The 16,620-nt window shown below is 41.2% G+C and overlaps 1 protein-coding gene across 1 annotated transcript in view; it reads left to right on the top strand.

The window, feature by feature from the left end:
* The window catches only part of SYNE2 (spectrin repeat containing nuclear envelope protein 2), a 332,142-nt gene that overhangs the window by 112,342 nt on the left and 203,180 nt on the right, over nucleotides 1-16,620 (top strand). The window contains 8 exon segments of the mRNA XM_032875225.1: nucleotides 613-777; nucleotides 1,666-1,815; nucleotides 3,563-3,733; nucleotides 8,259-8,417; nucleotides 8,719-8,892; nucleotides 11,367-11,501; nucleotides 13,241-13,399; nucleotides 16,329-16,540. Coding sequence (XP_032731116.1) covers nucleotides 613-777; nucleotides 1,666-1,815; nucleotides 3,563-3,733; nucleotides 8,259-8,417; nucleotides 8,719-8,892; nucleotides 11,367-11,501; nucleotides 13,241-13,399; nucleotides 16,329-16,540 — 1,325 coding nt within the window.

Raw genomic sequence — 16,620 nt, 5'->3', positions numbered from 1 at the left:
GTGGTTTGGACCCACCTACTTGAAAATAAGACCTTTAAGATAAATCTGGCCTAGGGACTCTATGAAAAAATTACTGAGACATTTAGGGGACCATGAACTGATAAGTGCTTGAGAACCTTTGCTCCAAGTTCATTAACCACTTAAGAAAGATAGAACATCAGGGGTGCCTGGGTATTTCAGTTGGTTAAGTGTCTGCCTTTGGCTCAGGTCATGATCCAGGGATCCCAGGATGGAGTCCCACATCGGGCTCCCTGATCAGCAGGGAGTTTGCTTCTCCCTCTCCCTGTCCCTCTGTGCGTGCTCGCGCTCTCTCTCTCTCTCTCTCTCTCTCTCTCAAATAAATAAATAAATAAAATCTTAAAAAAGAAAGGAAGAAAGAAAGAAAGAACATCAGATGTTTCCTAAAAGTTTAGGACCAGAAGTGATGACAGGCAGCTGGTGTCTGCCAATTAGTGATCAGGAATGAAGAGCTAGTCCAGCAGGGAAGGCTCAGAATCCCTAAGAACCTCACACTCACTTTGGCTTAGAATCAACCTTAGTAATAGGTCTCTTCTGGATAATGGAAAGACAAGTGTTAATGTCATTAAAATGTGTTTCTTCTGTGTTGTGTAGGTGCCCTTTGAGACACTATCCCAATGGAATGTAGAACATACTACTTTAAACGAAGTGGGAAATTTCCTGATTCAAGTCAGTAATGATGTAGTTGGATCATCTATTTCTAAAGAACTGAGAAGACTGAATAAAAGATGGAGAAAGTTTATTACCAAAACTCAGCTTGTAAGTTTTTTTGGTTTTGTTTTTGTTTTTTGGTAACAGTTTCATTGAGCTATAACTCCCATGCTGTACAGGTCACTCATTTGAAGGGTGTAACTCAGCGGTGTTGAGTATTTTCAGAGTTGTGTGGCCATCACCATCTCAAATTTTTGAGCATTTTTGTCACCTCCTAAGGAAGCTCTGTACCCCTTAGTAGTCACTTCCACCTTCTCCCAGCCTCCTCAGCAGCCACTAATCCACTTTATGTCTCAGTACATTTGCCTATTCTGGATATTTCCCTCCGATGGGATCATGTAATATCTGGTCTTGTGTTTCTTGCCTTTTTCTACTTAGCATAATGTTTTCAAGGTTCATCTGTGTTGTAGCATGTATCAGTACTTCCATTTCTTTTTATGGCAAATAATAATCTGTTGTATGGATACCCAACATTTTACTTATTCATTGATCAGTTCATGCACACTGGCTTCTTTCCATCTTTTTGACTATTACTAATAATGTTGCTGTGAACGTTTATGTGCAGGTTTTTGTGTGGAAAAGTAATATATCGCTTTCTAGTTGAAATTCATTTACTATTAATAGAATAACATAAGCATTTTTGCCTACCGATTTCAAGTTTCTTGAGAACATATGCCAAGCTTTATATAGCTTTATAGTTAGCAAAGTGCCTTATAAAAGCAGACCTTTAATAAATAATTTTTTAATTTAAATGATTAAATTATTGTTTCTTAGTAATTTGAGACAGGGTTTTTTTTGGGAAATACTCATTCTTTATAACACTGTTATTAAGTGATAAATCCCAGAAATACATTGAATATATTATGTCCATTTATTGTTGGTAATAATATAACTTCACATAAAAAATATGGGCTTTAAATTTCATGACATTTATAGGAGATGAACCTTCCACTTATAAAAAAACAGGATCAGCCTGCTTTTGAAAATTCCGAAAATACTCAGCTACCTAAAGAAGGAAAACCAACTGTTGATTTTTCAAGAGATGTGTCAGTAGAACTTCCTGAAAATCATAATCAGAATATAAAGGTAAAATAGTCATATTTTATAGATTTCATTTGTATATAGAAATAACTTGGTGATTTAAAAAAAGTTTTTTTAAGTAGGCTCCATGCATGGAGCCCAGTGCAGGGCTTGACCTCATGACCCTGAGATCAAGACCTGCACTGAAATCAAGAGTCGGATGCTTAACTGACAGAGCCACCTAGGCGCCCCAACTTGGCTATTTTTCTTTTGATAAGGGCATATTGTTGAAACAGTGGTAAATGTAATTATTGGATAACATTTAAAGCATGGTCATTTTCCACTAGAATGTGTAAGTGGATCCCTCCATGAAGGAGCTTTCAGTGTCCAAGTCTGTGTCTCTTACTCGCTGAGGACTTTCACAGGCATGCAGAAGCAGCCATGACATCTAGGCTATGGAAACAGAGTTGATATTTTCTTCAGATGATTTCTGACTTATGCTCAGGGACTGCCCAGCTTTGGTCTAGTCCCTGGCCTGTATCTTGCTTCCTTTCTGTACAATGGGGGACAATATAATCTTTATTTCTTGTTTTGTTGGATAATTTGGACAATGATTTAGATTATAGACAATTATAGACAAGACTACGGAAAAGGAACAAAGAAATAATTACACACATGTAAGATATAATACCTGGGATTTGCGAAATGTGCCCCCTTCCAAATAATAATGGATCCAACTTCACTTGAAGTAAGTTTTCACTGGCTTTGGCCAGTGGCCCAGATGGAGTGCCAGTGTTTCCCACCATAAGGAGACCTGATGAGAGATAGTCTTGAAAGATCTGAAATTGTACAGTATGCTTTTAGAATGTAAGAATGTGGAATGCTATTTTCTTCTAAAACATTTAAGATACAGTCGATTAACAACAACTTTACGAACGGATCTATCATGTAAGGTATAAAGCTGCAGCATAACAGTGTACAGGCTACTGAGAGATGATTAATGGGACAAGGCTTCATTGTGTTGAAGCTGGATTCCAAGTCTCTTCCTGGTGATGTTTCACAGCTACTGTTGCGCAGAGTCGTTTACCCTAATTTCCTAACCTTTAATCTTTTTATCTGTAAAGTGGAGATGATAGTAAATAAATGATAGGAATGATATTCTCATTAAGAAAATATATGTGTATGGGGCGCCTGGGTGGCTCCGTGGGTTAAGACGCTGCCTTCGGCTCGGGTCATGATCTCAGGGTCCTGGGATTGAGCCCCACGGGGTTCGGGCTCTCTGCTCAGCCAATGAGCCTGCTTCCTCCTCTCTCTCTCTCTGTCTGCCTCGCTGCCTACTTGTGATCTCTCTCTGTCAAATAAATAAATAAAATCTTTAAAAAAATAATAAAATAAAAAAATAAAAGAAAATATATGTGTACATGGAGCACCTGGGTGGCTCAGTTGCTGAAGCATCTGCCTTCAGCTCAGTTCAAGATCCCAAGGTCTTGGGATCAAGCCCCATGCGGACTCCCTGCTCATTGGGACATCTGCTTCTCCCTCTGCCCCGTCCCCATGCTCGTGCTGTCTCTCTCTCAGAAATCAATAAAATCTTTTTAAAAAAAGGAAATATATGTGAACAAAATTTTTGCTTTCTAAGGTGATTAATACGATCATAAAGTGCTATTATCATTGTCCCAAAACTAGGTTTTGAGTTACTAAAATGGGTTGAATTAGATGTCTTCAGGAAAAAAAATACATAACTTTCTTTTTTTAACTGCAAATTCTTTTATAATATACATGTTGTTCTTAGCGATAATTGTGACTGTTGCAGGCCGGGGAAGAACGTGAAAAAGAAAATGAATTCACAGGGCAATTTCAAGTGGCTGAAGAGGTGGAAAAACTCATTGGACAAGTGGAAATCTGGGGGGCAGAAACCGAACCTCTTTTGGAGCTTCTGAGATGTCAAGAGGGTGTCGATGCCTCAGTGGAAGAACGTTTGCAGGTAGGAGTGTAAAAGTATTAAAAGGATAGATTTCATGGTTGTGGACTTAACTATTAAGATAAATACAAGGTTTGGGGGCGCCTGGGTGGCCCAGATGGTTAAGCCTCTGCCTTCAGCTCAGGTCATGATCCCAGGGTCCTGGGATCGAGCCCCGCATCAGGCTCCTGGCTCAGTGGGGAGTCTGCTTCTCCCTCTCCCTCCCCCTGCTCATGCTCCCTTTCTCTGTATCTCTCTGTCTCAGGTGAGTAAATAAAATCCTAAAAAAAAAAAAAAAAAAAAAAAGATAAATACAGTTTTAAAGTAAGTAGTAATAGGGGGTGCCTGGGTGACTCAGTTGAGTGTCTGACTCTTGATTTCAGCTCAGGTCATGATCTTAGGGTCATGGGATGGAGCCTTTTCCTGGGCTCTGTGTTCAGTGGAGAGTCTGCTTGAGATTCTTTCTCCCTCTCTCCCTGGCCCCCCCCGACCCTGCTCATTCTCTCTATTTCTAAATAAATAAAATCTTTAAAAAAAAAAAAAAGTAGTAATAGGACTGTTTGAGTTTTCTTTGTTCAGAGTTTTAATAATTGCATGGATTGTCATCCCTGGATTATTTGCTGTGATTTTGCTTGAAGACAGAGAATAGGTTAGGAGACCACCAATACTACCTTATGACTCTCAATTCTTGAACTAATTTTCCCAGCTACAGAATGTCAGCTAGGTCAGTGCACTGTGAGTGTAAGAGATTATAGGATCTGTGCTTGGAAAGCTTACCCACTGATTAAACCACTTTGCCTTCCTTCCTTGATGCAGGGAGGGTGACGGATGTTGTTAAAACCTCTCTGTCTTTATTCTCTGGCAGTTCAACTCATTGAAAAGCAATGAGGCAAGAGTATGTTTTAATATCATTCAGTTCTCCTGGGAAAGAAGTTACAATTGAGGTTTTTACTGAGTTCCCGCTCAGCTATAAAACTTATGGAGCATGTCATAAATTACAACAAGATGGAAAGTTCCTGGAATAAAGGAATATTTATATAATTATTTTTTTTTTAACCTGCCTTTCTTGAAGGTGTATATATAGCACTTTGTGTTTTCATGGTTTATAATAATGGTTTTTTAAAAAAGGATTTTATTATTTGACAGAGATCACAAGTAGGCAGAGAGGCAGGCAGAGAGAGAGGGGGAAGCAGGCTCCCCACTGAGCAGAGTCCGATGTGGGGCTCCATCCCAGGACTCTGGGATCATGACCTGAGCTGAAGGCAGAGGCTTAACCCACTGAGCCACCCAGGCGCCCCAGAATGGTATTTTTTATTGCTTTGTAAATATTAAAAAAAAGTTACCTGTGCCATCTGTCAGTGCTTTTATTTATTTTTATTTTATTTTTATATTTATTTATTTGCTATAACTAGAATTTATTTTAGTGAAAGAAATGAGTGAGGAATGAGAAATTCAATATTTTAAAGCCTTCTGTAAACAATGAAAATACAAACATACTGGAATATATTTATGTTAACAAGGAATTAAATAGATCTTTATTAGAGCAAGATATATGGTGCATAAAGAAATGCAAATTGCGGGGCATCTGGGTGGCTCAGTTGTTAAGCGTCTGCCTTCAGCTCGTGTCATGATCCCAGGGCCCTGGGATCAGGCCCCTCATGGGGCTCCATGCTCGGCGGGAAGTCTGCTTCTCTCTCTCCCACTCCCCCTCCTTGTGTTCCCTTGCTCGCTTTGTCTCTCTCTGTCATATAAATAAAATTAAAAAACAAAAACAAAAACAAAACAAATTGCTGGGGCTCCTGGGTGGTTCAGTCGTTAAGCATTTGCCTTCGGCTCAGGTTATGATCCCGCAGTCCTGGGATTGAGCCCCACATCAGCCTCCCTGCTCATCTGGGAGTCTGCTTCTCTTTCTCCTACTCCCCCAGCTTGTGTTCCCTCTCATGCTGTTTCTCTGTCAAATAAATAAATAAATCTTAAGGGAAAAAAAAGAAATGCGAATTGCTGTGCAGTATAGGTGATGTGATTTTTTTTTTTTTTAAGATTTTTATTTATTTATTTGACAGAGAGAGATCACAAGTAGATGGAGAGGCAGGCAGAGAGAGAGAGAGGGAAGTAGGCTCCCTGCTGAGCAGAGAGCCCAATGTGGGACTCGATCCCAGGACCCTGAGATCATGACCTGAGCCGAAGGCAGCGGCTTAACCCACTGAGCCACCCAGGCGCCCCGGTGATGTGATTTTTTAAAATGGTTTTTAAAACGGTTGTTTTTTTTAAATTTAAATTCTAGTTAGTTGACATACAGTTCAGTATTAATTTCAGAAATAGAGTTCAGCAGTTCATCATTTACATGGAACACCGAGTGCTCATCATCACAAGTGCCCTCCTTAATACCCATCTCCCATCTAGCCCATCCCCCACCCAACTCCCTCCATCAACCCTGTTTGTTCTATGTAGTTAAGAGTCTCTTGGGGTGCCTGGGTGGCTCAGTGTGTTAAGCCTCTGCCTTCTGCTCAGGTCATGGTCTCAGGATCCTGGGATTAAGCCCCGCATGGGGCTTTCTGCTCAGCAGGGAGCCTGCTTCCCTCTCTCTCTGCCTGCCTCTCTGGCTACTTGAGATCTATCAAATAAATAAATAAAATCTTAAAAAAAAAAAAAAAGCCTCTTATAATTTGTTTTCCCCCTCTGTCTTTTTGCACCTTCCCAAATGTTCATCTGTTTTGTTTCTTAAATTCCACATATGAATGAAATCATGTGGTATTTGTCTTTCTCTGATTGACTTATTCTGCATAGCCTAATACACTGTAGCTTCATCCACTTGTTGCAAATGGCAAGATTTCATTCTTTTTGATGGATGAGTAATTCCATTGTATAAATACAACATCTTTACCCATTCATCGGTCGGTGGACATTTGGATTCTTTCCATAGTTTGGCTATTGTTGATAATGCTGCTATAAACATTGGGGTGCATGTACCCCTCCGAATGTGTATTTTTGTATCCTTTGGGTAAATACCTAATAGTGCAATTGCTGGATTGTAGGGTAGTTCTTCTTTTGGCTTTTTGAGGAAGTTCCATGCTCTTTTCCAGAATGGCTGCACCAGTTTGCATTCCCACCAACAGTGTAAGAGGGTTCCCCTTTATCCTTGCCATCACCTGTTGTCTCTTGTGTTAATTTTAGCCATTCTGACAGTTGTGAGATGGTATTTCATCATAGTTTTGATTTGTATTTCCCTGAGAATGAGTGACGTTGAGGATAAAACAATTGCATTTTATACTTCATGCTTTTATATCCATAGAAAAATGTGTGTAAAGATAAACAGAGAACTAATTCTGTGTTGATCCTGTATTATGTCCCACTCATAGCACAATTCCTGTTGCCTAGTAGATGCAAACCAAGTATTTTTAAAATGAATGTATGAATGATTGACTTAAATGGCCACAAAGGGAAGAATGGGGAAGAAGAGAAGCTTTTCATTTACATTCTGTACCTTTCCATTTCTGAGTTTTTTAATGTGAGCTTTTGTTACTTTAATAATGAAAAAGAGAAAAACATTAAAATGATAAATGAATGTAGTACATTCAGTGTAGGACATTTAAATATTGCACAAAAGAATAAAGAAAATAAAAATTACCATGATCCCACTGCTCTAAGATAAATAAAATCAGCATTTATCTAGTTGATATCAAAGTGTGATTTCTATATTATCATACTCATACCATCCTTGAGTTGTGATTAATTTTTTTTGCTGATTTGATAATTGAAAAGCAGTACCTTGTTATTAATTTGTACTTATTTTATTACATGTAAGGTTGAACTATCTGTTATGTATTATTCAACCATTTGTTTCTGTAAATTATCTGTTTATGTGTTTTCTGAATTGGGGGGGATCTTGGTACTTCTCTTATTGAATTTATAAGCTCTTTGAGTCATGACACATTTTCATTTGTATGGCATATATTTTTACCAATTCGTGGACTTTTAGGTTGTTTATTTTATTTTACATAGAAAATCTTCGTGTTTATGTTTCTACTCTTACCCCCGAAAAGTTGCTTCATACCCAGAGAGAGTATGTTAGTTTTTATGGATAATTTCTTTTGTTTCATAGTTTCCTATTTCATATGTAACTTTCTGATCCATCTGAAATTTATTTTTAGTATGTGGTAGAAAGCATAGTTTTAAAAAGATTTATTTTCCAGTAGTCATTTTCTTTAGTAACGGTTATTGTATTTCCTTCCAACTGATTTGACTTAGAACAACTTCATTTTAAAGTTTATTACTATTCTCTCAACTTATTTTCTGTCAATTGGCGTTGCATTACTTCTAGGCTTTAGTTTATTGACATGCTTACTGTATAAAGAATAATCTGTAAAAGCCTATGTTTCTCAGTCTGTACTGATACAAAGTTTCAAAATGAATTTTTAAAATAACATTTCTAGAGTACAGATTTGTCTCATTTGGGATTTATCTCATTTTTATGATTTTGTGATGAGATTAAGGCCAATGTTTAAAATTTAATCAGAATTTTTATCATGGTCTCACTTTGTTTTAATAGCACCTTATTGCCAAAGGCTCTATGTATGAGGAGCTTGTGTCTAGAACTGAAGATATCTTACAAATGGATGTACAAAATATTTCAAGCCAGGAGTCCCTTCAACATGTTCTCACAGTTGGGCATCAGACAAAGATTCAAGAAGCCAAAGAGAAAGTTCAGGTCTCTCTTTAATATTTCCTAGTTAATGAATTTGTCTTTAAAAGTGAGTGGTCGGTGGGAGGATGGGGAAGAGAGGGAGGGGTTGCCCTAGACATGAGCCGTGTTTTATAAAATACTACTTTTGCATTTTATATATGTATTTTAAACAATTCAGAGCATATTAGAAAATACCAATATAATAAATAGGCTATTTTTATATCTAGTGGGAATTTAAGAGTTACTACTCAAAGAATATATTTATTAATTTATGATTTACTGAACAGCTGGGTCAGGCGTTGAGAATTTTTTTTTGTTTCTGCAGATCAGTATGGTAAAATTAGTTGCTGCGTTAAAAAACTCAGCTGATACCGAGTTCAACCTGGATGTCAGGCTGAAGATGGAAGCATCACAGAAGGAGCTCGACTCCTACATGACAAGGGCTGAGCAATTACTTGGACAACGAGAAAGCCAGAGCGGACTAATTTCAAAATACAAGGTGGGACTTCTCTGCCATCAGATGTAGGCTCTTTATTATTGGCTACCTGTCTCATTTGAAATCGAGGTATTTTCATCCCTGTTGTTACAAAGTTATGGTAACTTGACAAAACTTCCCAGTTTTAGACGCTGTTCCCAGAAACTATTAAAAATAGACATCAACATGAATGATTTTTTCAATTTAAATTTTATTATAGACCTGCCGAGTGGACTCAGGGGTGGTGCGTCGAGAGCACAGCTGATTCTATGATAGGGAGCATGGATTTAATTTCTCTTGCTTTTCACATCAGTGAAACGGGTAAAATAATGCCAGCTACCAAGTTCATTGTGAGACTTTAAATGAAAATGAGGCCAGTAAAGGCTCTTGGGATAGGTAAAATTCTCTGAAGGTGAAATAGCACTTTTATTATTAAAATGCATTGATAAAAGTTCTATGTGGACCTAATGCTGACAGTAGTTCAAGACCCAGTGATGTTGTTCTGGTTGGAGGCAGTTTCAGGTTGCTTTTTCCTGGCTTGAGAGGGGGCCGAAGATGTGTGCAAACCCGAGAGTCGCTGGTCATTAACACAGGGCAGGTGCTTGGGGGGATAGGAAGTAAAAGTAAGACAAGGCTCTACCCCTGGACACATTGGAGAGGTTGATTGTTGGGTATCCTTCCGCTCATTCCTTTATTCAACATTTCATACACTTGCTGAACATTTAAAATGCGTTAGGCACCTGTGGGGGGGTTACCCCCACACTTTTTTGGGAGAAGGAGCCTCTTTTTAGTCTCATTGTGGCCTCCTTCACTTTTCTGGGCCTCATTCCCTGTGTTGCTTTCTGGATTGTGAACGAGACGGGGCCCTGTTATCAGCCATCTCGACACTGCTTTTCCCATGACCTCAGAACCCCCTCTGCCTGATCTGTGCTGTGCACACGTTGCTAGTCACCCCCTTTGACTGGTTCCCTCTATAGGCTTTTGCCGCTTCTATTCCCAGGTTGCTGAGAGTACTAAACTGACCTTATAGAGTCAGTGGTTCTCAGTGCTTTTCGTAATAACCACTGGGCTGCATGTCAGGATGCTGATAGGGTCCGCTCAGGAGAGACAGAAGGCAGAGGAGACATGAAGGCTGCAGGCCCCTTCTCCTCCAGAGACGGGGAGTTAGAGGTGTTGGGCTGACACCGTTTTCCTCTTTCTGACCGTTTGCCTTTTGGAATCTGAGGCAGGGATTCCCCCTCCTCCCCCGCCTTTTTTCTCTGGCATTTAGTAAAGTAGATCTGTTTTCAAACAGAAGCAAGACACCTGCCCTGCCAGGTCGTGCCCTGAGACCTTGGGTCTCCAGGGAGACATGAGTAGTAGGAGCCTCCTGCCAGCATGTGGGTTAGTGCCTCCCTAGGCCATAAATCTCGCAGGCCTCGAGGAGGTCGTGGAGGAGGGCCCTGGGGCTCAGCACCATACCTTTTCTGCAGGAGGGCCGTAGCAGATGCTGTGAGGGCCTCAGCGAATTCCCACCCGGCTGAATTGCCTTATTCCCTAGAATTACTTTAGTCTTCTGTCTCCTGTAGGTTTTCTGCCTCTTTCGCAAGCCCTAGACTATTCTTTGTTCTGTCATTTGCTAATTAACTAGGTTTCTGCCAGGTAATTGCCAGGTAACTACTCCCTGCGAGCAGGTAAGCGTGAGATAAGGGGCAGACGCATCTCTGTCTACAGCTGGGGCAGGACTGCCAGTGTGGTTGGCCCTGGGCAAAACTTTAAAGTTGACAATAAGGTAATGTTGACTCATGGCAGCATAAAAATGCCTTATGCACAAGATGAAATATTTTCCTGTTAACCCTGCTATAAATTGTGTCTTACTGCAACACAAATCTCTAATACAAGCCACCATGTTCTTCATATGGTATTGTCAAGGAAGTATGGTCCTCCACTCACTAGTATTTAAGAACCTTAGAGGAAACAGCGCCAGTGGCTCGTTACCCTGCCCAATAATCCTCTTAATTATTTATCAGAGGGTAACAGAAGTCATCCTGAATATCCTAAGGAAGTCTTTATGTGGTTCTCAAATGTCTGACTACATTTGAATAATAAGTATCTTGCAATTCTTTTCAAAATAATTCAAGAGATGCGAAAGGGATGTCAACCTTACTTTACAAAAAGTCTCCCCTAAATCTTTATTGTCTTCAAAAAGTCTTTTCCTGTGGGGCGCCTGGGTGGCTCAGTGGGTTAAAACCTCTGTTTTTGGCTCAGGTCATGATCTCAGGGTCCTGGGATCGAGCCCCGCATTGGGCTCTCTGTTCAGCTGGGAGCCTGCTTTCCCATCTCTCTCTGCCTGCCTCTCTGCCTACTTGTGATCTCTTTCTGTCAAATAAATAATTAAAATCTTTAAAAAAAAAAAAAAAAGTCTTTTCCTAATTGTGCTAAAGACCTACCAAAATGAGCTTTGAGGACTTGGCAGTAGAATGAGGCTTTCATGTTCTCATTTGTATTCTCTTTTCTAGGAAGCACTAATAATTCTTAATTCTAAAAGTCTGGCCAAGTATCTGAAGGCTGTTGAAGAACTGAAAAATAACGTACCTGAGGGTGTGAAGCTGTCTTTGGAAGAAGAGAGTAGAGGTGCCTGCACCAAGTGGGAGGTAAAGACATGCACATGTGTCTGGGCTTCCTCTGGTAGAGCCAACCCTGGGGCCTGTCTGTGCTCGGTCACTGTTAGTGTCCCCGTGTGCTTGGTATCACGGTGAGGTCAATCCTGCGGTGCCCAGGGCCCAACTGGCTTCTGTGTTCAGCCAGTGACAACACGGTTTAGAGATTACAGGGTGATGGAGGGGGAGAAGGGAGAGTTCCTGGCGGCTGTGTCTTCCCCTGGCTGCGGGTTCCAGAGTTCCAGCTTCTGGTGACCCTTCTGTCTGGGCTTGCCTGAAGCCTCCAGCCCCATGGGAGGAACAGCCTGGCGGCTGGGCTCATCTCCAGATCACCTTCCAGTCCCTTCTCTGGCTTCTCTGCTCTTTCGTCCCTTGCCTCACCAGTTCCCTGCATCTAATTCACTCTGAGTTAAATACTTAATGTTTCCTGGGTCCCTAGTTGGATCCTTACTGAGACACAATGTATCAACACACACACACACACACACACACACACACACACACACACAGTTTCCTAGTGAAATAGGCATGGGCATTGGTGGCATTTAATTCACTCTGAGTTAAATACTTAGTGTTTCCTGGGTCCCTAGTTGGATCCTGACTGAGACAACATATCAATACATACACACACACACACACATACATACACACTCTCTTTCCTAGAGAAATAGGCATGGGCGTTGGTGGCAGACAGACCTAGATTCAAGAGCTATGACCCTGGGTAAGTTGTTTAACTTCTAGGAACTTCACTGATAAAATGGGGATAACCCCAACTACTCGGCAGGATTATTGCAAGGATTTATCTAAAGCCTCTGCCACAGAGATTGTGTTCAGAAAAGGGTGATTAGTATTCAGTGTGTGTGCCTGGAGACAGAGAAAATAAAGTAATATAATTGAATGTCTACTGTTTAAGGTGCTCTTAAGACACATTTTAAAATAAACTTTTAAATTTTAGAACAATTTTAGATTCACAGAATTATTACAAAGATAGTACAGAGAGTTCTGGTATACCCCATGCCTAGTTTCTCCTACTGTTCTCACCTTACATTAATATGCTACCTTTGTCACAATTCATGCATTAATATCTATTCATTATTCAGTTTGTACTTTATTGATATTTCCACAATGTTTCCCTTCTGTCCTTTTTTCGCTACTTCAGAATCCCATCCCGAAGACACAGTATAGTTCCATGCTGTTTTTCCATAGGCTCAGCTATGCATTTTGTCTATGTGTTTTCTCAGTCTGAGTCTCACTTTCTGTTTTAACGGTGTCGTTCAGCTAACACACATTTTTAGTTGTTAGGAAGAAAAAGAAAGTTCCTTTCTGGGTCTGATATAGTTTAAAACGTCCTCCCTGAAGACACAAGGATGAACCAGAATGCTGCTTAAACTCCCTTTCTATCCTTTGTTACTACAAATATTTTTATGGTGGTATTTTTTTAAAGATTTTATTTATTTATTTGACAGACAGCGATCACAAATAGGCAGAGAGGCAGGCAGAGAGAGAGAGAGAGAGAGGAGGAAGCAGGCTCCCTGCCGAGCAGAGACTCCGATGTGGGGCTCGATCCCAGGACCCTGGGATCATGACCTGAGCCAAAGGCAGAGGCTTTAACCCACTGAGCCATCCAGGTGCCCCTTTATTGGGTTTTTGATGAAAATCTTTCCAATGTATTCTTTTCCCATAGTGACTATGACCCTCTGTGGCTTTCTTTTCTTTTTTTTTTTTTTTTGCAGGCTCTTCATCATGAGATGTCTTTGTATATTCAACAACTGAAAATAGACATTGAAAAAGAGAAGCTCAGTGACAATATTTCAAGACTCGAAAAACAAATAAATAAAGAGAAGAAATTGATTCGCAGAGGGAGGACCAAGGGTCTCATCAAGGAACATGAGGTAAACCACCTGTTTCCATTTAAGTGCTGTCATTATTTTGGAGTTTATCCTACATGGTTGTGTGTGTCCTTACTTAGCCTGGGATTAAACCTGCCCTGAAAATTACTTCAGCCCTCTCGTCTATCCCCTGGGGACTATCCCTTATGCAGTTCCTTCTCTAACTACAAAGCTGCTTGCTTTGTAGAAGTGAAAAAAATTCACCATCGAGTTAATATTTCATGACTTTCCTTGCTATGTCTCCGTAGCCCCTATCCTTCAGACTCTGTGTCTGAATGTGTCACCTGTTGCTAAAGTAGCCACAGTTGATTTTTTTTTTTTTTTTTTAAGATTTTTTATTTATTTATTTGACAGACAGAGATCACAAGTAGACAGAGAGGCAGGCAGAGAGAGAGAGAGGGAAGCAGGCTCCCTGCTGAGCAGAGAACCCGATGCGGGACTCGATCCCAGGACCCTGAGATCATGACCCGAGCCGAAGGCAGCGGCTCAACCCACTGAGCCACCCAGGCGCCCCGCCACAGTTGATTTTGAGGGGATATGGTGTCCTTAGAACTGCTGCTTTGGGGAAAGATAGCAAATGGGAAGCATATCTCATGACCTCTCTCTGGCCCCCATCCTATATGATTGCTTCTGTTTATTTGACAGTACTGACCCCTCTTCTTTCCTTTAAACTTTCTACTGCTGTAACTCTCCCAATATTAGTCTCTTTTGCTTTTCCTTATTTTATTATTTTTGGTGGGAAGTGGGGAGCTTCTTCCTAGTGTCCTTCACAGATTTCTCTCTCTTCAGGTAATCTCTGCACCCAGTGTAGGGCTCCAACTCACAACCCCAAGATCAAGAGTCACATGCTCTACTAACTGAGCCAGCCAGGGGCCCCACAAATTTCTCTGTTTTCATTTTGTTGTCTTAATGTTTTAGTTTTGAGAGTCTCTATTTTTTGGCTGGTTTCATGCCTGTTCTCAGGGATTTTATGCCCTCTGCATTTTCTTTTCTTTTCTTTTTTTTTTTTTAAGATGTTATTTATTTATCTGAGAGAGAGAGAGTGTGCGCACAAGTGATGGGGAGGGGCAGAGGGAGAGGAGGAAGCAGATTCCCTGCCAAGCAGGGAGCTCAACCAGGGGCTCTGTCCCAGGACCCTGGGACCACGACCTGAGCCTAAGGTAGACACTCAACCGACTGACCCACGCGGGTATTCCCCATCTTTGTTTTTGTTTTTGTTTTTTTAAAGATTTTATTTTTATTTGTTTGACAGACAGAGATCACAAGTAGGCAGAGAGGCAGGCAGAAACAGGCTTCCTGCGGAGCAGAGAGCCCCATGTGGGGCTTGATCTCAGGACCCTGAGATCATGACCTGAGCTGAAGGCAGAGGCTTAACCCTCTGAGCCACCCAGGCGCCCTCCCCATCTTTGGTTTTAATGATAAAACCCTCTCTGTAATGTTAGTGCCTAAATTTCTGTCTGCAGCTGAGTCCTTTCCTCTGCACTCCAGGTTCTGAGTAGTAGATGTCTCCGGTCTTCTTCAGAGACCTGCCATTCGGCGTGTCTAAAGCCCTTCAATATTATCTCCTTTCAGACTCTTCTTCCTCTTGTGTCTGTTCGTCAGGAAGGGCAGTGTCGCCTGTGAATTCCCCTCCTCCCCATCCCCTTTCCTTCCGGCTCAGTCATGATGGAGTCTGGTGCCAGGCCCCCTCTGTTACTCATTAGAACAATTCTTCTTTTCCTTCATTTCCACCACTGTTGCTATTGCCTTCAACCCAGATTATTCTCCCCATTTGATGATGGTCATGTCCTCTTCCAGACCCATCCCCTGAGAGACCCCGCTGAACCACAGATCCTATGTCAGTGGCTCGCCCTTACTTTCAGAACATCTCCAAGGTCCTTAGACGACCACGCAGGTCCTTGGCAGCCTGGCTGCAGGACACGCCTTCGGTATCCCTTTTCCTGTGCTGTGCCCTCCCTCCAGCTCACTAGACTGCTGCTGTTTTAGAACAGCTGGAGCCTTTTTCCTCTCGTCTGTTCCTTCTGGTAGGAAGGACCTCTCTCTGCTTTTACTTAGGGGACTTGTCCTTGTTCTTTCTGCATCTCCCTCTGATGGTTCCCACATGTGAGGTAGATTTTTTCTGACTCCTTATGGCAGACAGTGGCTCTATCGTAACACTTGTCACACTAGGTACCCATAGTGTGTGTGACTGCTATAGGCGAGTAAGAAGGTTTTTTCGCCCCTTGAGGGTCTCTGAGAATGAAACTGACCAAGACGAGCAGGAACAAAGCATACATATTTTATTGAATTGTTATGTTCACACGGGAGCCTTCACAAGAGAGTGAAGACCCAAAGAAGTAGCCAGAGAAGGAATTTTTTATACCTTTTAGACAAAGAGACCAGAATTGACAAGACAAAGATAAGGGTTAGTTTAACAAGGTGTGTTCGCAGATTCCTCTGGTACTATCTTTGGGCTGACCAGAGTCTGTCTCTAATAAAAAGAGACTTTATTTCTGGCCATTAGGCAGGAAGCAAGGAGCTTTTTCTGAATTTACTGCTTCTTAATTGCCTTTAGCTCAAAATAATTTTCACATCAGAAAGGTGTATTTTGGAGGCTGTCTGGCTGGCTCAGTCTGTAAAGCATGTGACTCGATCTTGAGGTCATGAGTTTGAGCCTCATGTTGGGTAGAGAGATCACTTCAAAAAAAAGAGGCTTATTTTGGGGTGACGAATTCTGGTTTCATTCACTGCATTACTGGACTGTGGTGAATCTCTTTCAGGCTGACTTCCTCATCTTTGTTTCTCCAGTGCCCATTACCACATCAGGCACACAGTCGATGGCCTATAAAAGAATGTGATGTTGAAGTCACACACATCTGTTACTTTCTAATCCTTATGGACTAATCATGTAAGCTCATCTGAAGCACATTTTCTGCTTTATTTCCTCAATCAGGCCTGCTTTTCTGAGGAAGGCAGTCTGTACCAGCTAGATCACCACATGGGTGTCTTGCGGGAGCTGTGTGAAGAGCTGACTTCCCAGAAGAGTCAACAAGAAATGAGGAGAGCACTCAAAGATTATGAACAAAAGATAGAACGACTGCGGAAATGTGCTTCCGAGATTCATATGACATTGCAATCCACGATGGGAGGCACGTCGAAAACCAAGTTAGTGCTTCTGGAGAATAATTACACATCAGGGAAAAACGAGATGAAGCTTCTTGTGAAATCAATGAGAAGGGGTGTTC

This window comes from Lontra canadensis, unplaced genomic scaffold (assembly GCF_010015895.1).
Source record: "Lontra canadensis isolate GAN:19392208 unplaced genomic scaffold, GSC_riverotter_1.0 scaffold55, whole genome shotgun sequence".
Classification (NCBI taxonomy): Eukaryota; Metazoa; Chordata; class Mammalia; order Carnivora; family Mustelidae; genus Lontra; species Lontra canadensis.
The sequence above is the reverse complement of the archived record's forward strand: the minus strand, read 5'-3'. Positions and strand labels throughout refer to the sequence as shown.